The following is a 26,102-nucleotide window of genomic DNA, read 5'->3' as shown; positions in this document are numbered from 1 at the left end:
TTTTTTTAAAATGTTATCTGCAAACTTACTTTATTTTTAAAGTATTTAAATTTAAATAATATTTTATGCATCAATAATTTCTATTTTGTATATTAATGTTATGATTATTTTATCTTGTCATACATTAATTCAGCCAATATTTCGTTTATTATTATAATTCTATTTTATTTTATTTTTATTGATGTATTCACAAGTTGACTATAGAATTTCATTTAAATTTTATTAATTATTTTAATTTTTAATTATGTATTAAATAAACTTAGCATGTTTATTCCCCAATCAATTTAAAATTCATTCCAACTTGGAAAAATTAAGGGTTTATGTTGATTTCAAGAAAAACTAGAAATTTAAGTCAAAATCTAAAGAATGTCCTTTCTATGTAATTGAATCATTCTAAGAAGAAAAGAAATCTATTTTAATTATTTATTTATACTTATAGGTAGAGCACAATCTGACTCGATACTAATTATTGAAAGATCAGATTTGAAAAACGCAACGGAAAATAAATTTAAGGAAAAAGTAAAATTTAAAAATTTTCTACAAGAACTTAGCTGTGTTATCTAAATTTATTTTAATTTTTACATTACAATTTATTTATGTACCAACATAAATAAATATATAACTTAATTTAATAAAAATAATCAATTTAAAATTTTAGATTAGTCAAAATATTACGATTGGTTACAATAAAATAAATAAAATAATAGACATTTTATTTGAATAAAATCATATATAATATATTATCAATCATTTAATTATACATTAAAGTATATATAAAAGATTATAATATTCAATAATAAAAAGCAGCCAGTTATATATTTTACTTCAATGTTAACGGTAATTAAAATAAAAAATAATTAATATTTTTACTAAAAGATAAGATAATTGAATTATTGATTGTTAGAGATATATGAAATCAATAAAGAGGCAAGAAAAAGAATAAATTTATATTTTATAAAGTGAAAAATATCAATATTTAATTTAATAAAATGAAATTTTACATTGGATTTAATGGTAATAATAATAATTTATATTATTTTAATAAATAAAACAATGAATAATACAAATTTATGAACAATAATTTCTTTTTATAAACTTAAATATAAAATAATAATAAATGATGAAGAAAAACATTAAAGTGAAACCAACTACTTGCCATTGGTTTTTTCTTCATCCAAAGTATTTAGCTTTCAAATTCTCAAACCTGTGTTTCTCATCATTTCCACTCTTTCTTCTTCACTTTTCACCTTTTCTTCTTTTCTCTCAATTAACCAAAACAAACCTGCAAACTTTCTCAATACCACACTTTCTTCTTACCTTCATTTCCACTTCGCAAAAGGAACAGCGCAGAAGATAGTTCAGTGAAGGTATTGCTATATTTTTTCATCTTTTTGTTGAATGCCATTTATTAGCCTTCACAATTTTCTATCACCTGCACTAAATCAACTCTTTTCATCTTTTACACCTCTCTCTAGCTCTATTTACTTTCTGGTATTCACAGACAGAAAGAGAGAGAGGTCAGCTCAAGAGTCATTTCTTGCTGCAATATCTTTGGTTCACAGCAATAATTATTAATTACAGCTTCTTAATTACTAGCTTCCATTCGATTTTTTGCTACAAATACTTATTTTATTTGTCACAATTGCTAATCTTCTTACTAATAACCAAAGTTTTTGCTCATCTTCATCAGACTATCAACAAAAATGGCCGAATCTGTTGCCTCTGCTGCTGTCGAAAATGTGACAAACCAGGCAATGACTTACGCATCACCCTATCTCCGTTACTTTTTCTGTTATGGAGAGATTGTTCAAGATTTCACCAATCAACGAAACGCACTTAAATTGAGGAAACAGAGGGTGGACACTCGTGTCGATAAGGCTAAAAAGCAAATTGAGGTCATCTATGAGGACGTTGAGGACTGGCTTAGAAGGGCTGAGCAAGAACTGGAAGAAACCCGGAACTTCCAAGATGAAATAGATCGCGTCAAGTGTTTCAAATGGTGTCCTAAATGGGGCTGGCGATATTGCTTGAGTAAGAAACTGGCAGAGAAGACTCCTATTATCTCTAGACTTTTAGAAACTTCTAACTTTGCACAGGTGGGCTATCGTCGTTCTCTTGAAGGAATAGAGTTCATCACATCCACGGGTTTCATGGACTCTAAATCTTCAAAATCAGCTTTGAACCAGATCATGGAAGCTATAAATGCTGTCAACATGATCGGACTGCACGGAATGCCAGGAGTTGGTAAAACAACTTTAGCCAAAGAAGTTGGGAACCACGCTCGAGAACAAAAGCTCTTTGATAAAGTTGTGATGTTTACCATGTCCCAAAATCCGAACATCAGAACAATTCAAGATAAAGTTGCAGAGATGTTTGGTTTAAACTTTCAAACAAATACCGAAGAAGGACGAGCAGAAGAGCTATTCAGGAGTATGCAACGCGTGAACAAAATCCTCGTAATTGTCGACGACCTCTGGGAAGAATTCAAATTGGAGAGTATCGGAATTCCATACGGTGATGAACACAAGGGTTGTAAAATTCTTCTGACTACACGTCATCAACAAGTCTGCACTAAAATGAACTGTCAGAAGGAAATTCAACTTGGCATCTTATCTGAAGACGAAGCATGGGTTTTATTTCGAGATAAAGATGGTTTAGAAGATGACTGTTCCACCTTGAATGATGTAGCCAAAGAGGTTGCTGGTGAATGTAAGGGATTGCCTCTTGCAATTGTTACCGTGGCAAAAGCTCTAAAAGGTGAGAGTCTAGATGGGTGGAGAGCCGCAAATCAGAGATTCAAGGACTCAAGGCATTTGGATAATGAAGAAGTTCTCGGAGGTGCCCTCAGGCCTCTTAAGCTTAGCTACGATTATTTGAAGAAAGGCAACAACCAAATGACGGGAAATGACATCCAGATGTGTTTTTTACTGTGTTCCCTTTTTCCTGAAGATTATGAAATCCTTATTGAGAGATTGATTATGTGCGGAATTGGAGTGGGATTGTTCCCTAATGCTTCCTCTATTGAAGATAAAAGGAATGAAATTGGGGTAGCACTTAAAAAACTCCAAAAATCTGGTTTGTTATTGGAAACTGATGACGCAGAAAGGATAAGAATGCATGATGTGGTTCGAGATTTTGCTCATTGGCTAACATCAACCGGAGAAAATAGGTTCATGGTAAAAGATAAGTTGAAAGAATGGCCTGATATGGTTGAAAGTTTTGAATGTTATACTGCAATCGCTTTATGGAATTGTAGTAGTAACATGAAAAAATTTCCTGACACAGTGGAATTTTCAAAGCTCAAGACTTTGTTTCTTGGGGGAGAGTGGAAGTGGGATGATTTATTAGTGGTTTCCAGTACATTTTTTGAAGAAATGAAAGCCCTCCAAGTTCTATATCTCAAATTTGTCCGTTTTTCACTGAAAGGATTTCATTCCTTACCAAATCTTAAAACTTTGTGGTGTGTTGGATGCAAGGTGGAAAACTTTTCATCACCACTGATGAATATGAGAAGCCTTGAGATTCTTGCATTGATTCGCACGAAGATTGACGAGATAAGTGAAGAATTAATGAAATTGTCCACACTAAAATATTTACGTCTTTATGGTGTTGGAGCCGAAGAAGAAATGGAATTTCCGCGCAAGTCGGTTAGAACTGTGAATTTTCCGCCCAAGTTGGTATCAAGGTAAGTGTGCATCAGATTTAATTATCTTTTTTTATCATATTTGTATTTTGTTTGACATCATTTATTTTCCTATTAATTACTTTAATAGTCGAGGGCAATAAATATTAAAAAAAAACAGCTCAATAAATTAAGGCATAATATAAAATTTAGATTTTAACATTTACATAATTTGTCAATTTAGTCCTTGCTCGGTTTTTAGTTAAATTTAGTTTTGAATAATTTAAAAGAGTCGATTTTGAGCATCAATCATTTAAAAATGTTGAATTGTTTTTTTAATAGGAATACTAACTAAAATGGTTAAGTTTTTAAACATGAAAGTGTTATGGCAATCGATATTTACTTCATGCTATATTTTTAAAAATTTTATAATTTTTAAATTGTATGAATTTCAAAATTTTTTATTTTTTGAATATTTTTATAAAATATAAATTATTTGTTAACTTGACATATAATAGGTAAAAATGTTGTAATTTTAGAGTTTTTTAAAACTTTTTGAAGTTTTAGAGTTGATATATATATGAATATCATTCCATCATTTAATAAAATAAATAAATATTGGAAGAATTATAAATAAAAATTAAATTTATTTAAATATTATAATAATTATTTTAATAATAAATTTATAAATACATGATTTAAGGATTTAAGATTCTCTAATGATAATTATAGAAAACTCTAATAAATGTATTAATTAATGAAGTAATGGTAGTAAAATACGATAATGAGGCATTTTAACATGTAGATTGTATTTTCTATATTAAAACTCAAATCTTTTTTAACAAGACTAACCTAAAATTCATTAGTATTTCATATTTATCCAGAATTTTTAAAAAGTTATTACTTTTAAAAACATTTTTAATTTGTAAAAAGAAACCTCCATCTACCTCTAATTATAAATGACTTTAGTTTTAGTAAAATAATTAATATTCCATTTTATTAAAAATTTATTGAGTTTTAATGGAAAATATGTTGTTCAGTATTTATTAAAATTTTATTTAAAAAAATTCAATTCAATCTAATTATAACCAAATTTATTTTATCAATTTAAAAATAAAAATGTTAATATTTAACTTAATAAAAGTAATCAATTAAGAAATTAAAGTTTAACTTAATAAATGGTAATAGTAATGTATCATATTAATATTTTAATCAATTAAGGAATTTTAAGGAAATATATTCTATATATCAAGCACAAGATAAATACATGATTTAAGGATTTAAGATTCTCGACGATAATTACGAAAAACTCTTCAAGGCCTCTTTATTAATATCTCATATTCACTTACTCCAGGATTTTTAAAAAAAAAAAGTTATAAACTTTTTAAAAGATTTAGCTCTAATTTTCAAGTCACATAATTTTGTTTTGTCAGCTTCACAAGGATCATCTATATTATTATTTTCATGCTTTTCAAAAGGAAAATGTGTAGCATTTAATACCCTTGTTTAAGTCCAACTTTTTCCAAAATTATATGTTTTTATCTTTCCGCATAATAAATAAAAATTTGTTCTTTTAAACACACAAAAAAAATAATAATTCACATGAGATTTTTGTTTTTAAGTCCCCCAACAAATGTGTATTGTGTCACATTAATGCTTTATATATATTTTTTATGAATATAACAGGTTGACATCATTGCAAGAGTTACATGTGATAAGTAGAAACAATATCAACTTATTAGAGCTGAATTCATTGTCTCGTTTAACTGCGCTATCACTGTTCCTTTCTACTAATCAATTTTCTCAAGAAGATTTTGTGTTCCCTAAACTACAAAGGTACGATATACTTGTAGGTGAGTACATTATGATCTTTCAGGAGGCTCTAACCATTAGAAGATTGAGAATCGAAAACTTCTCATCTTTATTGAGTGCATTTAAAAATTTATTTTGCAATGTGGAAAAGTTGGAGTTGAATTTTGGTAGTGGACTGAAGAACATTGTGCCAAGCATAGGAAAAAATGTACTAAATGAGTTGACTTCTCTGGAGCTTTATTTTTGCTACGATATGGAATTTTTGATTGATATAACAAGAGATCAAGGGTTAACTATTGCATTCCCTAATTTGGTAAAATTAACTATAAGAATGATGGTTTCTTTGAAAGGGTTGTGCTACGGTCTTTCTCCATCCCATCATGCAATTGCAAGCTTCACAAGACTAAAGGTTGTGACAATTGAATTGTGCCATAAACTGAAGACAATCTTCTCACCTTGCCTTGGTCAGAGTATGTTGTGTATAGAAGAACTCTACATAAGGAATTGCCATTGGCTAGAGCAAGTAATTGGTTTTGCCCAAGAAGAAGAAATTACTAAGGTAGAGATGCCTATTCTCCCCACTCGTTCTGTTAATCTAGCTAATTATTTTTACTTTTTGATAGCACTTTTATAGGGATGAAAAAAATACGAGAAAACTAAAGACCAATGTGAATTCCATCTTTTGTTTAATTAACAATTAGGTTTTAATATTTTTATAATATAATAACAAACATTTTACATTAATGAAAATATCTTAGACAATAATATTTTTAAAATTTTTAAAGAAAAACAATAAATTGAATCTATGTGAATGAAGAAATTCAATTAAACTAAACCGTTGTAACCTCTGGTTAGAGCCATGCTATTTTTGTTCCAACTTATTATTTGTATACTAAAATAAATTAATGTTTTTATATTTTATCTTGTTATAGTTGTGATTTATTGAATTTTAAATTTGAATGTGTATTCGAGTTTAATATATAATTAATTTGTCTAACCAATTTCTTATAATTGTTATAATTGTGATTTATTAAATTCTAAAGTTAAATGTGTATTCGAGTTTAATTTGTCTAATCAAGTCTTTCAATTAATAATTTATCTTTATATTGATATGCTCAGTTCTTTATAATATTAAAATAAATAACTTATTAATATCTGTGTTTGAAATATGCAGAATGACTCTAGTCTTTGTTGCTGCCCCAAATTGAGAATTCTTCAGATATGCCATTGCAAAAGTTTAAAATATGTTTGTGCAAACACTTCTGCTCAAGAGCTTCAATCATTGGAATCTATCACAATAATTGGTTGTCCTCAACTTATGCAAATCTTCAAGATGGAACAAAATGAGAATGGGCAAGATGTTGTGGTTCCTCAGGTACTTCTGTATTTAAAAGTTTTAAGGTTAACAAAAATTTTAAAAAAAATTTAAACATAAACCTTTTATATAACAACTATTAAAAAATATATAAAAAACTTATAATTTAAAAATTAACTTACAATTAAATATCAATTAATAATTTATGTTTATATTGATATGCTCAATTTCTTTATAATATTAAAATAAATAACTTACTAATATGTGTGTTTGAAATATGCAGAATGGCTCTTGTCTTTGTTGCTATCCGAAATTGAGAATTCTTGAGATAAACCGTTGCGAAAGTTTAAAATACGTTTGTGCAAACACTACGACTCAAGGGCTGCAATCATTGGAATCTGTCACAATAATTGGTTGTCCTCAACTTATGCAAATCTTCAAGATGGAACAAAATGAGCATAGGCAAGATGTTGTGGTTCCTCAGGTACTTCTGTATTTAAAAGTTTTAAGGTTAACAAAAATTTGAAAAAGTTAAACATAAACCTTTTATATAACAACTATTAAAAATATATAAAAAGTTATAATTTAAAATTTAACTTACAATTAAAAAACAAATATATGTTTTTAAAATCAGTACATCAAATTAATTTATAAATTTTATTATCAAATACTATAATATTCATATTTTGAATAATTCATGTATAAATATAGATAGAAAATTTAAAATAGATAAATATTATATATTTATTTTCTATTGAAGTTACACTTTAATATATTTATTTATATTTTACATTTATGTAATATGATAATGATTATCTAAATTATGTTTTATAAATGATATTTTTCAATTTTATTTAAAGAAATATATGATGTATAATATCAAAATATGTGCTTCATTCGTGCAGAACCAATATTGCTGGCCAAAATTGAAAACTTTTTGCATATATGATTGCCAACTATTCTCATGCTTCATTGTACAAGCTCCGCTCTTGGAGGTATTATTTAGATTATTTACATTTTTTATATGGATTTTAACACTATAGCAAACCAATAAATCGATATGTTGCTTAATTTGTAAGTGAATTCCATTGTTGACTCTTTAAATAAGAATGTAAAATCAAGAAATGGCATCTCATGTTTAAATAATTTGGTTGAAATTTGACGAGTTTAAATTTTAAAATCTATCCTTTAAGAAAACCAAAGATACATGTAGCATTGAAATTACAAAAAGTAGTATTCACTATTACTTGGAATTTGTAAAATTATGAACACTTATGTATAACATTTACTCTAGTGTGTTTTTATGACATTTGTTAGCATTTCTGTGTGTATGTAGGAATTGTATCTTGATAATGTGGGAATCATACGGAAAATTGATGTGTCTGCATTAAATGAAGATTGAATAGAAGTTGGGAATCATGAAAAAGTATTTCAAGTTCAAGGTGGGTACTCATTCTCAAGGATAAAAGAATTGCACTTGAGGAATTTATTTGAAATGCAGATTATATGGGACGATTTTGCTCAAGTTGTAACCCTTGAGAACCTTACAACTCTACATTTGAGTGATTGCAAGAAGCTAAGATATATATTTTCACCTACAACAGCTCACAGTTTATCACATTTGGTGGATCTTTTCATCGAGGGGTGTGAGGAAATAGAACAACTCATTTTAGCCAAGGATCAAGTTTCTTCTTCATCATCAAATGGTGATACTGGCCTCCAACCTATAAGCTTTTCAAATTTGACAAAGATCACTGTTACAAAATGTGAAAATTTGAAAAGTCTCTTTCCTTTTGGATCTGTTCTTGTTCTTCCAAGACTTGAAAGTCTCATAGTTAAATGGAACTCGAAATTGGAACAAGTATTCAAATTAGAAGATGAAGTGGAAGTGGAAGCTGAAGAAGAGATGAAATTTGATAAATTAAAATGGTTAACACTTGAAGAATTACCAAGTCTCATTCACTTCTGTCCCAAAGGATGTCATTTTGTATTACCGGCATTGATAGTGTTGAAAGTAAGTGATTGCCCTAAGTTGACTACTGGTTTTTTCATTGATTCACAGGAATTTGTGCATTGCAAAACAAAGGTATAGATCCTGCAACCCTTTAATCCTACTTTATTTTGTGTAGTTATAACAATTACAACAAAATGCATAACATGCAAAATTTTTACTTAAATTACTTAATTGATTTTGTAAATTATTGGAAAATATCACTTTATAAAGTATATATATGTTTCTTATTTTTCCTTGATGACATGAGATTAAAATTTCAGTTATAATTTTTTTTCAATTATTTTTTTAAGACACCCCAATTGGTTGAGGAAGATGAGATTGAAGAGTCTGCTACTGTTTCAAATGCAATTTTCAACAAGAATATATGTTGGAGTCGTCTGGGGTTCAGTGAGAGTCAACTACCACACATTACATGAAAGAATGGATGATTTTAGGGCAGCTTTAAAAGCCATGTTACATTAATCAATAGGTGGAGGTTTATGTTGTTCAAATTTTTTTGGTTAAGTTTCTGATATAAATTGTGTCTAACACGAGTTTTTTTTTACTTTTTTTTTACTTTTTTTTTTCTTTTATATATTTAGAGGATCATGTATATCCATATCCAAATGGACATGAATGCAAAATGGAAAATGAAGATTCGAAGTATCATAACTTTAATATATCAACTAAATGCATGTAAAAACATGATTGTCGATTTCAATTTTTAGTTCTTTTTATTTTCTAAATTTTACTATATAATAATCAAATTTAGTGTGATTCACTTGTGTTTATATTTATTATTTTTGTTAAAACAGTGCATTAATAATTGTGCTTCGAACTGGTATGAAAGCTTGTTTTAATTGAGTTGTAAAGCAAAATGATATATCGTCTCTTACTTCGAACTAATAACTTAGCTAGTTATATATAGTTATGTTGCAGCTTTTATTGTATGCTTTTGCGTGCGAGTAAAAATTTCATTGCATCATGTATTTGTTTTTGTGTGTTAAATCATAACCAAAACCGGATAGATTTTGTTTTGTGAAGTTTCCAAATGTGATTTTGTTGAAATATTGAAAGTTTATTAGTTTCAACTTAATAATTATTTTGTTCCCAACCTTTTCAATATTGTTTTGAGTATTTAAAAATTAATTATTCTGTAAAGGAACAAAATGTCATATAATAACTTAATTGAACTAAATTTTGCTTTTTTTTTAAAATTGAAGTCAGTTTGAAGTTACAAGAAAATTCACTTACAATGATGAGTGCTATTTTCTTGTGTAGAAGCCCAAATTAGCCCGGGCCTTTTACAAAAATTAAACCCGAACCAAATCAAACCCAACAACCCATTAAGACCCACTACCCAAACCCAAAGTTTAAAAAAAAAAAAAAAAAAAAAAAGAGAAACAGACAACCTTAGCCACCTACCCCCCACTTGCCCACTTGCGCCAAACTCCCACTTGCGCACCAACCCCATGCCTCTGCCCATTCCCTGCAAGGCCAGAAAGAAGATGGACAACAATATTAAATTAATGTTTGTAGAAGGGTTATAAAAACCCAAAGAAATTTTTAGCTTGGGGTTTTTTTTTTTTTTTTTTCGGTTTTTGTTTTTTAACATTCATTCAAGTGTTCAAAAGAAATCAATAGCCAAGATAGAATGAAACACATGTACAAGCCGTGACTTTAACACTGAAATCGAAGTTCAAAGTTGTCAAAAAATCAAAACTACAAATATAAGGTAATCTTTTCTTTATTTTTTTAGTCTCGTTCTCTAAACCTATTTTCCATACATAAATATTAATATATATAAAAAAATACAAAAAAGTATAAACAAAAAAAAAGGGAAAAATACCTACACGGCGGCCGGCGCCGGCGCCGGCGAGGCTCCGGTGACCGTCCGGCGATCGGACCTTTCCCCCTCCCCGGCCGGATTTCTTCTCTCTCCCTCTCCTCTCTTCTTTTTTTTTTTTTTTTCCCCTTCTCAAATGATTTTTTCTACAAAATTTTTAGCTTTTATAGGGGGACCAAAACGCACCGTTTTGATCCCCCCTGTTTAATGAGAAAACGACGCCGTTTTGAGTATGGGTCGGATCGACCCGACCCGCTCCAGGATAGGATCCGCGTGTTTTTGAGCGGAAGGGCAATTTGCGCATTTGGCCCTTCCGCTTTCTCAAACCTTTGCAATTAAGTCTTTTTTCTTTTTAATTCGGCCCTGAGTTTTTGCATGGTTTTCAATTTAGTCCCTTGCACTGCGCTGCGTTTTGGACAACAGGGAATATTGAGTTTTTGGTCCCCACTGTTTTCTCGCGTGTTCAAATAGGCCCTTTTCTTTTTGTTTTCTTTTTAAATTGGCTCCACAACTTTATTTTTAACTTAATTTTAGTCCTTTTCGTTTATCTTATATATCTTTATTAAATATTATTGTTATTTTTGAATTATTAGTATTGTTATTATTATTATTATTATTATTATATATTAGTATATATTCTTGCTTTACACGTGTATATATATATTTTCATATTCAATGTTTTTATTTCACTTTATTTCAATATTTTATTAATGTTATATTTGTTTCTTTTATATTTCAATATTATCCTTATTATTATTATTATTATTACCATATTACATGTTTGGTTATATATGTAATTTATATATTATGCGTATTATCATTTTATTATATATTGTGTATATGTTGAATGTTGTATTGTTCATGTTTTCCACTATATATGTATATAACTTTAATATATATATATATATATATAAGTGTATTTTATGTAATATTATTATTATTATTATTTTAATATGTATTTAACCTTGAGATTATGCGTGTATATATTATGTAGATGTTTTAATGTTATATTATATATGTTTTCACGTATGTTATGTAAATAAATTTTTAATATTATATTATATATATATTATTATATGTATTTTAATATTATTAGTTATATATTTCTTATACTATTATATGTATATTTCTATATTATATTGTATATTGCTAATACTATTATTCATATATATATATATATGTATATATATATATGTGTGTGTGTGTATAGTGTACAAAATAGTTTTCTTATTATTATTATTATTTCTAAGGTATTATGTATTGTATATGTTCCATATATGTTATATATTTTAATATTATTAGTTACATATAGTTCTTATACATTTCCATGTACATATTTTTAAATACTATGTTGTATATATATATATCCTTAATACCACATTGTGTATATATCATTATTACATTTATTTTATTCCTACTATGTTTGTTATTAACATCAAGACATATATTTTATTATACTTGTGTACATATTTTATATATAGTATTATTTTCAGTATATCATTATAATTATTATACCTATTATTTTCACTATTGTCACTTATTATATTACTATGTATATATTCTTCATATACGTCATGTGCACACATTTTTCATATGTATATAGGTATATATTATGTATATATTTTAACATTATTAGTTATATTTTACTATCAAACATTATGTATAGTTTACATACATACTCTTAATATCATGTATCTACATTCATTATTTCCATTTCATATCTAATTCTAGTATCATATATGTCTTTATTGTTTATAATATTATTGTCACATTTGTATTCGCTTCAATGTACCTCTAGATTTGTCTTTTATTTATTTGTATTTATTAATTCGCTTCACTTTGTTTGAACATACTTATTCGTGTTTTATTTCCATAAGCAAGGTAACGCACCGATTTGAACACTATGTCATCGATTTCATTGCTATGTTGGGTGAATATCAATCGACTCGTGTTAAAACGGCATATCCTTCTCAAAAAACGGAATAAACCAAAATTTCTCGTTCTTTTAATCGGATTATGATTACATGTTACATTGAACTCGTATTTTTGAAAATCGAGACAACACATGTTTATGAGATACCAATTTTGGGCGTCGCGAGGGTGCTAATACCTTCCTCGCGCGTAATCGACTCGAACCCTATTTTTCTCTGGATTTTAACGTGGACTTAAATTCATTTCTTTTCATTTCAAAAATAAATTTATAAGGTGTCCGATCACACCTATAAAAAGGATCGGTGGCGACTCCCTTTTATTTCAAAATCGAACTTCAGTTTCCAAACTTTTTCACTACATCGCCACAATTAGCGACCCCGAAACCAATTTTTACGTCGCTACAGCTGGCGACTCCACTGGGGACCATAGCCTTGCGAGTCGAGTCGAATTAAACATGTTTTGTCAAAATTTTCAAACTTCCTTGTTCAAAATAAATATTTGGTCGTGATCCGAAAATCTCGTTTTCAAAAATTCATGCATTTGTATCGTGTTGTAAATATTTCTTCTAACTTGTTATTTGTTTGTTTTTCAGTTTTTATGGTTTTAATTCTGGTTTAGTTTCTTCAAATAAAACGTAAAGGTGTGTGATTTTCTTCCCACACACCGTGCACTTCCATTTTCGCATAACATGAGCTCTCTACCCGGGCTCCGTCCGTTTAAGTGAAAGTAAACGCTACGCCTTCGTGAGTTAACTCGTCCCTCCGCACAGGCTAGTGAATACTTTCGGGTTACATATGACTTATGCTTTCGTGAGTTAACTTGCCCCTCCGCATAGGCATAAGTAAATGTAATCCCTCGAATTGAACTCGTGAGCCTATGATGGGCAATGACTGAGGCTCTATACTAATCTTAGTAGATGACAGTATGAACAATTCGAGTACCTATCTAGAGCTAAAACCGTATATAGTGAACTGTACGAGCCACCTAACTAGAGCCATGCCTAACCTTTGTCCGTTTACTAGTCACCGGAATAAGTACACGGGAAAAACACCTCCTACCTTCTGTTTCTTTTACATTTACGCTTTCTATGCAAGGGAATCGAGTCGATTGGACCAAGGAGCTTAATTTGTTAGATTTTCCACAGTTTTTCTCTGTTCATATGTGTTATGCTAACCAAGGTTGTTTGTCTGTATTTATATTTTTCATCATGCATCAAAGGCATCTTGTTAGGAAGGTGTTGATTAGAGATTGGTTGCCAAAAATGGGTTTCTGATGGAGGAGTCAATTATACGAATGACTGAAATGTTGTGTAATAGACTCTTTTGATTAAGGAAATGCCTAAATAGGGGCTATCTTGAAATTAACACCAAATTTTTGCATATTCATGACTGACATTCATCTGCCATTTATTCATTCATCCATTCATTGCATGTACATGTCCCTTAATCATTCACTGAGGCTGAAACCGTATGATCTACAGTTGTGATGCTACGAGTCTGGAATCACGCCATTCGTATAAGACGCGGCTAAGAGCTAGAACTATGGAGGCCGAATTCAATGAGAGAATTGAAAGAATGGAAAAGGCCCAAAGAGAATTGCAAGAACAGTTGGCTAAATCACAGCAGGAAATGAGAGATCTGATGGTAAGGTCTCGAGAGGAATCACTCAGGCAAAGGGATCAAATGGCCAAAATGATGGAGACGATGTCAACTTTTGTTAAAGGGAATGGACTTATGCAGAGTCCTGACGTTATAGAACCTCAGTCAAGAGTTAATCATGATCAGGATCCGTTTTATCCCCCAAGATTCACCCCGTCTCACGGTCATGTAACGCAAAGAGGATGTCCTCAAAAGGAGCCTGTAGGCTTGGAGCAACGACCTGTACCACCTAATCATTTAGGGCAAGGTATATCTGTATCAAACCCCGGAGGTAATCCTATTGATCCCAATATTCCAGATTGGGATGACCCAGCAGAGATAGCCAAGTTGAAATTAGACGATCATGATGTTTGGGGCAAGTATAGGAGTTTTGAAGAAAGGCTCAAGGCAATCGAAGGCGCCGAAGTCTTCTCGCATTAAGTGCCAAGGAGCTCGATCTAGTGCACGATCCGGTTCGCCTCCAAAGCTTAAAGCACCGATTTTGAAAATCTGACGAACGAGGTGTCCAAGAATGCATCTTGTCATGTTTTGCGAAAAATGACGAGTCACGTGAATAAAGATAAGTTGCTAATACACTGTTTCCAAGACGACTTGGTCGGATCGGCTCTTCGATGGTATAATCAACTCAGTAGAGAAAGGATCCGATCATGGAAAGACTTAGCATCAGCATTTTGTGAACAGTACAAGCATGTGTCTGACATGGTGCCTGATCGAATGACTCTACAAAGGATGGAAAAGAAATCAGCAGAAACCTTTAAGCAATATGCTCAAAGGTGGAGAGATATCTCGGCTCAAGTGGAACCACCATTGACTAAGGCTGAGATAACAGTCCTTTTCATCAATACTCCGAGAGCACCATTCTATGACAAGTTGGTAGGAAGTGCTACGAAAGACTTTGTGAACATTGTGATATCCGGGGAACTTATAGAGAATGCCATAAAAAATGGAAGGATGGAATGCCCTGAGAGCCCAAAAGGGCAGCACCCATGAAGAAAAAAAGAGCCAGAAACCCATGTGATGGGAATAGGAAGCCACTATGCTTCTAATTCGTACCCAACTCAACCATGACCTCGATATCACCCACCTCCGAATTTCACATACTTGGGAGTGTTTTGAACAATGGGACAGTGGAAGAGATCCGTGTACTTTTAAAGCTAATCTAGAGTAATATTCAAAACATACTTATTGCCTTAAGACCTAGAGGTGATAAGATTTCTTTTGAGAAATAGGTTTCGGTCCAAGATTTTTATTTCAATGAAATGCATCTTTCTGAGTAAATTTTCTTCTATTTATAGATTCTTTTATTATTTGGACTTTCATTCTTTTATTTTACATTCATGATCATCCTATACAAATAATCATCCTTAGAATCATTTATTCTCTAGAATTTTCCTTCATACCCACAGTAGGTCCCCAGATATCAATGTCACGAGCGATGCTGTTACTAACTCCCTTTGGAGCAAGATTGTGTGTCTAGAGGAATCTCAGGACTTCGAAGATGACAGAGACTGTCTCCATCTTCTGATTCGTGAAGGATAACAGAATGAGATGAAAAACAGACCCTAACTTACAAAGGGTCAACTGACATTGTGAGCTTGGGAAAGTGATGAAGATCGAAACCTAGCTCACCGCAAAAATAAGGCAAGACTATTGAGTTATTTCTAAGAATTTAAGGATGTTTTTGCACGATCATATTAAGACGCACTTAGGAACATCTGAAAAGAGGTCCATAAGGGTGTCTAGAGAACACATGACAATGGTTCTGCAATAGCCAAGCTAATCAATGAGGATCGGATGTTGTTGGTCCACCATGGAAAGGGAATAGCATCAGCTATGACGTCAAGACTCACGTGCTTCTTTCATCTCTTCACAAACTTTTCAATCGTGGGGCATAGATGTTCGGGGATGATCTCGTCAAAAGCTTCCAGTCGACATCATCGTCGTGGCAGTCAATTGCTTCACTAAGAAGATGAATGTAGCTTCAAATGCCAATATTATAAAGTCGACAGTCATGAAAAGAAAAAAAACAAAAAAAATAAAAAGAAAAAAAAGGACAAGAAAAAAATAAAAAAAAAAGAAATCAAATGCCAGAAAGAATCATGTTTTAATGCGTAACTGTACAATGTCATATCACAATGCAACAAAGGCTGCCAAAAGAAAGATACAAAAATCAAGAAAAGTTATAGAAGGTGACCGAGACTTGTAAATATTGGCATAAGAAGCTACCTTGTACTCTTTAAAGTTGACCAGGACCTTCACAGGGGCATTAGAGTTGGTTCTGTCCATGGAAATTAAGATTCTTTTTCCCCAAGCTTTGATTGAATCAAGAATTGGATAAAGTAAAATGTTTTCATTAAACTTGACTGCAGAAAAGGGTTGGAAGGTCAAACGCGTATGATGCTGAGTTATGACGGAAATGGTTCACCCAAAGGAATTTCATAGTAGGAACTTGGTATTGCAGAAGATCCTTTCTATACGAAAGGATTTCAAAGGGAAATGGATGCTTAAGAACTTTATGAGGTAAAGGAGGCTTTCCAGAAAGAACACCGATCCAATCCTAAATTGATTCACCGAAATACTTGAAAAGGAGTGGCTAAGGTGAAAACCCGCAAAGGGCGCCTTGTGACCTTCATTCATTCAAAAGCAAAAAAGAAAAAAGAAAAGAAAATGGAGAGGTCAAGGTGAAAATCCGCAAAGGGCACCTTGAGACCAAAGGGGTTTTGAGTTGAAAACTTGAAAAAGGCAGCTCAAATTTTGTTCAAAGGTGGGGCATATGGTAGTCTTGCTATACTTGAAGAAGTATGCTACGTCTTGGGGCATTGAAAAAGTACTCTGAATCCCCTAAACATATGTTGAACTCAAAATTGTCTCAAAAGGAGTTTGTACAGAGAAGCTCAGGCGGCGATATTTGGGGCACTTAGCTTTCCATTTTACCCATTTCTGAATTTATCTTTGATTATCTTATTCTTTTCAAAATAAGTTTCCAATAAACTTGCATTTACTCTCATTGTTCAACTTGTTTGTTTCGAGCTATGCTCTTAACCGATTTTCTTCTTGTCCATCGATTCGATCCTTTTCAAGCATTTCGCATTGAAATAATGATTAATGGACTAATCATGATTTTATAAAAGGAATTTTGCATATTTCTCAAAGCTCCTAAATAGTACAGAACACGAAACCGATCGGTTGTTCAAGAGCTTACCAAGTGTAAGGGTTGGAAATATTTGAGCTCAAATTGAGTTTATCTCCTCAGATTTTCTATCAAAAAATATCAGTCGATGGAACAAGTTACAGATCATACACCCTTGAGTTACTGATGGATCTGATCCCATAGCCAGGAATTGCAGTAGAATGGTTTAAGGATAGTGCCAACCTTGTATCTCCAAATTACAGTGGAATGGACCCTGAAGTTACGGTGGGGCAAGCTGGTTGAGCAAAACGCGATTATTTCTTCGAATTTTGGGTCAAAATACCAACCGAGCATTAGGGCAGCGTACTACGTCAGTAATAGAGCCCTGATGGGCAATGAGTGATGACGCCTAAAAAAAAAAAAAAGAAGAAGATCGAGATGAAAACACGAAAAGGACGTCTTGATAAACAAAATTAGGATGAAAACCTAAAAGGCGTCCTAATGAAGCGTGTTTGGGCCCAAGAAGTAAAAGATTCAAGAAGTGAGTCAAGCAAGAAGACTACGATTTTGAAGCATTTTCAGACTCGAAAATTTATACGCAAGAAGACATACTCAAAAAAAAAAAATTCTTGATTAAGAAACGTGGAAGAGTTCATGCGTTGAAGATCTAGAGTATTTTGAAATGACATGCTCCAAACAAAAGAGATGTTGAGCATTACCCGGATGAGAATTTGATAAATACAAGAGCCTCAAGGCAAGGACAAAGTTCAACGCAAGGACAAAGTTCAACCAGGGGCAAGAGAGCAATAACTGAGAAACGCAGATTACTCGTGAAGCTAGAGGACGGGTACAGGGCCTAAAGAGAAAGTCAAGAGTCAAAGCAATGAACACAGATCATCAAAAATCATGACGGAAAGGGACATACGACAAACATGCCTAAGGCGCATAGCATAATCATGTAGGCATAAAGGCATTTAAGACAAACATGTGCATATCATGATAACATCATGCATGACATATACAGGTACTCCAGTAGAGTAAGAAGATGTGATGATAGTTGTATTGAATTAAAGGAAAAGACACACGAGTTCCACCGGATAACATGTTTTGGTATTCTAATGCTTTTATTTCGTTTCAAAATTCAACTCATATTGCGAGAAATGAGTTGAGCCTCAAGACACGTTGAGGTAATTTCAATTTCTGTTTTCAAAATTCAACTCATATTGCGAGAAATGAGTTGAGCCTCAAGACACGTTGAGGTATTTTCAATTTCTGCTTTCCAAAATTCAACTCATATTGCGAGAAATGAGTTGAGCCTCAAGACACGTTGAGGTAATTTTATTTCTGTTTCAAAAATTCAACTCATATTGCGAGAAATGAGTTGAGCCTCAAGACACGTTGAGGTAATTTCAATTTCTGTTTTCAAAATTCAACTCATATTGCGAGAAATGAGTTGAGCCTCAAGATACGTTGAGGTATTTTCAATTTCTGCTTTTCAAAATTCAACTCATATTGCGAGAAATGAGTTGAGCCTCAAGACACATTGAGGTAATTTCAATTTCAATTTTCAAAATTCAACTCATATTATGAGAGGTGGGTTGAGCCTCAAGACACGTTGAGGTAATTTCAATTTCTATTTTCAAAATTCAACTCATATTGCGAGAAATGAGTTGAGCCTCAAGACACGTTGAGGTAATTTCAATTTCTGTTTTCAAAATTCAACTCATATTGCGAGAAATGAGTTGAGCCTCAAGACACGTTGAGGTAATTTCAATTTCTGTTTTCAAAATTCAACTCATATTGCGAGAAATGAGTTGAGCCTCAAGACACGGTGAGGTAATTTCAATTTCTATTTTCAAAATTCAACTCATATTACGAGAAATGAGTTGAGCCTCAAGACACGTTGAGGTATTTTCAATTTCTGCTTTTCAAAATTCAACTCATATTGCGAGAAATGAGTTGAGCCTCAAGACACGTTGTGGTAATTTCAATTTCTGTTTTCAAAATTCAACTCATATTGCGAGAAATGAGTTGAGCCTCAAGACACATTGAGGTATTTTCAATTTCTGCTTTTCAAAAAATCAACTCGTATTGCGAGAGGCGAGTTGAGCCTCAGGTCACACGCCGAGGTATTTTCAATTTATATTGTCAGAAAAATCAATTCATATTGCGAGAGGTGAGTTGAGCCTTAGGACACGCTGAGGTAATTTCAATTTCTGTTGTCAAAAAAATCAACTCATATTGCGAGAAATGAGTTGAGCCTCAAGACATGCTGAGGTATTTTCAATTTCTGTTTTTCAAAAAATCAACTCGTATTGCGAGAGGCGAGTTGAGCCTCAGGTCACACGCCGAGGTATTTTCAATTTATGTTGTCAGAAAAATCAATTCATATTGCGAGAGGTGAGTTGAGCCTTAGGACACGCTGAGGTAATTTCAATTTCTGTTGTCAAAAAAATCAACTCATATTGCGAGAAATGAGTTGAGCCTCAAGACATGCTGAGGTATTTTCAATTTCTGTTTTTCAAAAAAAAATCAACTCATATTACGAGAGGTGAGTTGAGCCTCAGGACACGGTGAGGTAATTTCAATTTCTGTTGTCAAAAAAATCAACTCGTATTGCGAGAGGCGAGTTGAGCCTCAGGACATGCTGAGGTAATTTCAATTTCTGTTGTCAAAAAAATCAACTCGTATTGCGAGAGGCGAGTTGAGTCTCAGGTCACATGCTGAGGTATTTTCAATTTTTGTTTTCAATTTATGTTTTTCAAAAAATCAACTCATATTGCGAGAGGTGAGTTGAACCTTTTAATTTCTGGTTTTCAAAAATCAACTTATATTGCGAGAGGTGAGTTGAACCTTTTAATTTCTGTTTTTCAAAAAAATCAACTCATATTGCGAGAGGTGGGTTGAACCTTTTAATTCCTGTTTTTCAAAAATCAATTCATATTGCGAGAGGTGAGTTGAGCCTTTTAATTTCTGTTTTTCAAAAAATCAACTCATATTGTGAGAGGTGAGTTGAGCCTTTTAATTTCTGTTTTTCAAAAATCAACTCATATTGCGGGAGGTGAGTTGAGCCTTTTAATTTCTGTTTTTCAAAAATCAACTCATATTGCGAGAGGTGAGTTGAACCTTTTAATTTCTGTTTTTCAAAAATCAATTCATATTGCAAGAGGTGAGTTGAGCCTCGGGTCACATGTCAAGGTATTTTTAAAATCTGCTTTTCAAATTAAGTTTCAAAAACCAACTCATATTGCGAAAAATGAGTTGAGCTCAGGATCACACACCGAGTAAAGAACAAAGATTGGAGCCGATTGAAGACACCAGATTTTGTCTCCCTGAAGTTGCAGTGGAGCTGGTCGAGGATATCAGATCTTGCCTTTACAAGTGGCGTAAGAGAAGACCAAAACCTTATCTCACAGAAGTAATAGAAGAGAAGATTGAAGCTGTAGATCTTATCCTTCTGAAGTTACAATGAAGCAGATGGAAGCCACAAATCTCATATCCTTGAAACTGCATTGAAGTAGATTGAAGCTACAAGGCCCATATCAGAAGATGCAATGAACTGAACCAAAGCTACAAGATGCGGTGGACTGGAAACTACCTGAGCAAGAAGAGCACCAAACCGAGTCAAGACTCGGCAAGGCTGAGTAAATTTGGTCTTCCTTGAAAGTCTTTGCTCTATTCTCGTTGCACGACAATAAGCAAAGAGGGGCAGCTGTAGAAGCCCAAATTAGCCCGGGCCTTTTACAAAAATTAAACCCGAACCAAATCAAACCCAACAACCCATTAAGACCCACTACCCAAACCCAAAGTTAAAAAAAAAAAAAAAAAGAGAAACAGACAACCTTAGCCACCTACCCCCCACTTGCCCACTTGCGCCAAACTCCCACTTGCGCACCAACCCCATGCCTCTGCCCATTCCCTGCAAGGCCAGAAAGAAGATGGACAACAATATTAAATTAATGTTTGTAGAAGGGTTATAAAACCCAAAGAAATTTTTAGCTTGGGGGTTTTTTTTTTTTTTTCGTTTTGTTTTTAACATTCATTCAAGTGTTCAAAAGAAATCAATAGCCAAGATAGAATGAAACACATGTACAAGCCGTGACTTTAACACTGAAATCAGAAGTTCAAAGTTGTCAAAAAAATCAAAAACTACAAATATAAGGTAATCTTTTTCTTTATTTTTTTAGTCTCGTTCTCTAAACCTATTTTCCATACATAAATATTAATATATATAAAAATACAAAAAGTATAAACAAAAAAAAGGGAAAAATACCTCTCCACCAGACACAGTACCACAGCTGGCTGCCAAGGCTGAGGCTCGTGACCGTCCGCGATCGGACCTTTCCCCCTCCCGTGGATTTTCTCTCTCTCTCTCTTCTTTTTTTTTTTTTCCTCCCTTCTCAAATGATTTTTCTACAAAATTTTTAGCTTTTATAGGGGACCAAAACGCACTGCTTTGATCCCCCATTTAATGAGAAAACGACGCTTTTTGAGTATGGGTCGGATCGACCCAACCCGCTCGAGATAGGATCCGCGTGTTTTTGAGCGGAAGGGCAATTTGCGCATTTGGCCCTTCCGCTTTCTCAAACCTTTGCAATTAAGTCTTTTTCCTTTTTAATTCGGCCCTGAGTTTTTGCATGGTTTTCAATTTAGTCCCTTGCATCTATACCGCATTTTGGACAACAGGAATATTGAGTTTTGGTCCCCACTGTTTTCTCGCGTGTTCAAATAGGCCCTTTTCTTTTGTTTTCTTTTAAATTGGCTCCACAACTTTATTTTTAACTTAATTTTAGTCCTTTTCGTTTATCTTATATATCTTTATTAAATATTATTGTTATTTTTGAATTATTAGTATTGTTATTATTATTATTATTATTATTATATATTAGTATATATTCTTGCTTTACACGTGTATATATATATTTTCATATTCAATGTTTTTATTTCACTTTATTTCAATATTTTATTAATGTTATATTTGTTTCTTTTATATTTCAATATTATCCTTATTATTATTATTATTATTACCATATTACATGTTTGGTTATATATGTAATTTATATATTATGCGTATTATCATTTTATTATATATTGTGTATATGTTGAATGTTGTATTGTTCATGTTTTCCACTATATATGTATATAACTTTAATATATATATATATATATATAAGTGTATTTTATGTAATATTATTATTATTATTATTTTAATATGTATTTAACCTTGAGATTATGCGTGTATATATTATGTAGATGTTTTAATGTTATATTATATATGTTTTCACGTATGTTATGTAAATAAATTTTTAATATTATATTATATATATATTATTATATGTATTTTAATATTATTAGTTATATATTTCTTATACTATTATATGTATATTTCTATATTATATTGTATATTGCTAATACTATTATTCATATATATATATATATATGTATATATATATATATATATGTGTGTGTGTGTATAGTGTACAAAATAGTTTTCTTATTATTATTATTATTTCTAAGGTGCATTATGTATTGTATATGTTCCATATATGTTATATATTTTAATATTATTAGTTACATATAGTTCTTATACATTTCCATGTACATATTTTTAAATACTATGTTGTATATATATATATCCTTAATACCACATTGTGTATATATCATTATTACATTTATTTTATTCCTACTATGTTTGTTATTAACATCAAGACATATATTTTATTATACTTGTGTACATATTTTATATATAGTATTATTTTCAGTATATCATTATAATTATTATACCTATTATTTTCACTATTGTCACTTATTATATTACTATGTATATATTCTTCATATACGTCATGTGCACATTTTTCATATGTATATAGGTATATATTATGTATATATTTTAACATTATTAGTTATATTTTTACTATCAAACATTATGTATAGTTTACATACATACTCTTAATATCATGTATCTACATTCATTATTTCCATTTCATATCTAATTCTAGTATCATATATGTCTTTATTGTTTATAATATTATTGTCACATTTGTATTCGCTTCAATGTACCTCTAGATTTGTCTTTTATTTATTTGTATTTATTAATTCGCTTCACTTTGTTTCGAACATACTTATTCGTGTTTTTATTTCCATAAGCAAGGTAACGTACCGATTTGAACACTATGTCATCGATTTCATTGCTATGTTGGGTGAATATCAATCGACTCGTGTTAAAACGGCATATCCTTCTCAAAAAACGGAATAAACCAAAATTTCTCGTTCTTTTAATCGGATTATGATTACATGTTACATTGAACTCGTATTTTTGAAAATCGAGACAACAAATGTTTATGAGATACCAATTTTGGGCGTCGCGAGGGTGCTAATACCTTCCTCGCGCGTAACTGACTCCCGAACCCTATTTTTTCTCTGGATTTTAACGTGGACTTAAATTCATTTCTTTTCATTTCAAAAATAAATTTATAAGGTGTCCGATCACACCTATAAAAAGGATCGGTGGCGACTCCCTTTTATTTCAAAATCGAACTTCAGTTTCCAAACTTTTTCACTACATCGCCACAATTAGCGACCCCGAAACCAATTTTTACGTCGCTACATCTTGCATGAAGCGTGTGGCAATTAAACATACAAAGTGCAGTCCAACAATATGTTTAGATAGTCAACTCATTCATATGAATTTTATTAAGCAAAGTTCAAAGAGATCGACCAACAAATTATACACATAACATTGGTCGAGATGACAATGTATCCCTATGACCACTAATCACTTTCCATGTTCCCATAATCTTACCTTTCATATCCTAAAATACTCCTATAGTTTAATTAGAATGACTAGAAAGCCCTAAACTCTATATGTTCAAGGCTTAGTGCACTACAGGGGCATCTGTGCTTTTCTAAAAGCATGACATGGGAGATTTGAAAGCCCTAAACTCCATATGCTCAAGGCTTAGTTCAAGAATATATTTCAGTTTCAGTTGATGGAAACAGAGGTACAACTACTAAGGAATTGAAGACCCTTCAAATCAAACATTAAAAGGAATTGAGCAATAACATTTGAGTTCTTGGCTTGTAGTTGGAAGAGGAAGGCCCTTCAGCTGAAATACCTCTTCAACTCCACAATTGTTGAGTTTTTCATCTTCCAAATTTAGGAAGTGGTCTCCATGTATTTTAGACAGTCGAGCATTATTCTTTTCATCATGAAGACTCAACTTCTATGAAAACAAAATTCCAGTTGATTATATCAGTATGCAATTACAAATTTATTGGAGTCTGCAATTACCATCCCAAATCTCACATTGTAACAGCCATTTTATCCTCTATTTTTGTCATTTTCTTGAAATGAAAAGAAATAAGAAACTAATATGAAGTTGAAAATGATCATCGATTGATTGCAAAGGTTCTAACTTTTCTATTTAATTGTAGAAAAAAAAATCATAAATCCTCATATCAGGAAAAGATATTATGGCATTTACCTGTGTTCGAGCATGCATCAAGTTATTAACATCAACAGTGAAACACATGGTCATGTTGGGGCAGTTTTCCATGGCTGTAGTGACATTGAACCGTGGGAACATAAAGTGATAACCCAAAGGGCCGAAGCAAACAAAGCTCGGTAATTGTAGGAGTTCCAGTCTCTTCAACTTTAGAAGCACCATATCCTCTTCAATTACAGTGTTTGTTTCATCTTCATGTCTGAACACATGCTCTAATTCAGACGATTCTTAGCAATGATTTGTTCTAGTTCATCACATCCTCGCAAATTTAGTTCTTTCAATTGCAGAAAATTTGGAGAAAACATGGGTGTGAAGATATGTCTCTGTCTCTTGCAATCAACTACTTAGAGATGAGTAAGATTTTGGAAGGTTGCTATTTGTTTAGGAGCTTTCCAAATTACTTGCAACTCTTGCATATCCTTCAAATGTAGTTTCTCTAGACTTGAGACACGGAACCCACCTTCAAGTTGAAACATCTGTTCACAGTTCCCAATTGTTAAATACTCCATAGGCATTGACCTGTGTCTCCCATGGAAGCTTACTCCATTGCCTGGTTGAAACTAACAATCAAACTTTCAATATTTCAACAAAATCACATTTGGAAACTTAATAATAAATTATTTTATTCCCCAATCTTTTCAATATTGTTTTGAGTGTTAAAAAATTAATTATTCTTTAAGAGAAAAAAATGTCATATAATAACTTATTTGAACTAAATTGTGCTTTTTTCTAAAAAAAATTGAACTCAGTTTGAAGTTACAAGCAAATTCACTTACAATGTTGAGTGCTCTTTTCTTGCATGAAGTGTGTGGCAATTAAACATACAAAGTGCAGTCCAACAATATGTTTAGATAGTCAACTCATTCATATGAATTTTATTAAGCAAAGTTCAAAGAGATTGACCAACAGATTATGCACAGAACATTGGTCGAGATGACAATGTATCCCTATGACCACTAATCACCTGCCATGTTCCCATGATCTTACCTTTCATATCCTAAAATACCCCTATAATTTAAACTCCATATGTTCAAGGCTTAGTGCACCACAGGGGCATCTGTGCTTTTCTAAAAGCATAACACGGGACATTTGAAAACCCTAAACTCCATATGCTCAAGGCTTAGTTCAAGAATATATTTCAATTTCAGTTGATGGAAACAGGGGTACTACTAAGGAATTCAAGACCCTTCAAATCAAGCATTAAAAGGAATTGAGCAATAACATTTGAGTTATTGGCTTGTAGTTGGAAGAGGAAGACCCTTCAGCTGAAACACCTCTTCAACTCTACA

The 26,102-nt window shown here is 31.8% G+C and overlaps 2 protein-coding genes across 2 annotated transcripts; both read left to right on the top strand.

Moving 5' to 3' along the window:
- The first annotated feature begins 1,125 nt into the window (after positions 1-1,125).
- Positions 1,126-3,847, top strand: LOC128293242 (probable disease resistance protein At4g27220). Its single transcript, XM_053028977.1, has 2 exons — positions 1,126-1,367; positions 1,691-3,847. Exon 2 carries the CDS (start codon positions 1,704-1,706, stop codon positions 3,687-3,689), a length of 1,986 nt encoding a protein of 661 aa, XP_052884937.1. The 5' UTR covers positions 1,126-1,367; positions 1,691-1,703; the 3' UTR covers positions 3,690-3,847.
- Positions 3,848-7,666: 3,819 nt separating this feature from the next.
- Positions 7,667-9,445, top strand: LOC108451113 (uncharacterized). The gene is made up of 3 exons (XM_053027439.1): positions 7,667-7,744; positions 8,086-8,835; positions 9,054-9,445. Exons 2-3 carry the CDS (start codon positions 8,245-8,247, stop codon positions 9,177-9,179), a joined length of 717 nt encoding a protein of 238 aa, XP_052883399.1. The 5' UTR covers positions 7,667-7,744; positions 8,086-8,244; the 3' UTR covers positions 9,180-9,445.
- Positions 9,446-26,102: the final 16,657 nt, after the last annotated feature.

This window comes from Gossypium arboreum, chromosome 5, assembly GCF_025698485.1.
Source record: "Gossypium arboreum isolate Shixiya-1 chromosome 5, ASM2569848v2, whole genome shotgun sequence".
NCBI lineage: Eukaryota > Viridiplantae > Streptophyta > Magnoliopsida > Malvales > Malvaceae > Gossypium > Gossypium arboreum.
Note: the sequence above shows the minus strand (reverse complement) of the source record. Positions and strands in the feature narration are given on the sequence as shown.

Excerpts from the sequence above, each read along its gene's own strand:
- LOC108451113 (XM_053027439.1), top strand. The coding sequence starts at position 8,245 with ATGCAGATTATATGGGACGATTTTGCTCAAGTTGTAACCCTTGAGAAC. Across the intron at positions 8,836-9,053 it reads TTGTGCATTGCAAAACAAAG|ACACCCCAATTGGTTGAGGA; the intron begins GTATAGATCCTG and ends TATTTTTTTAAG.
- LOC128293242 (XM_053028977.1), top strand. The coding sequence starts at position 1,704 with ATGGCCGAATCTGTTGCCTCTGCTGCTGTCGAAAATGTGACAAACCAG.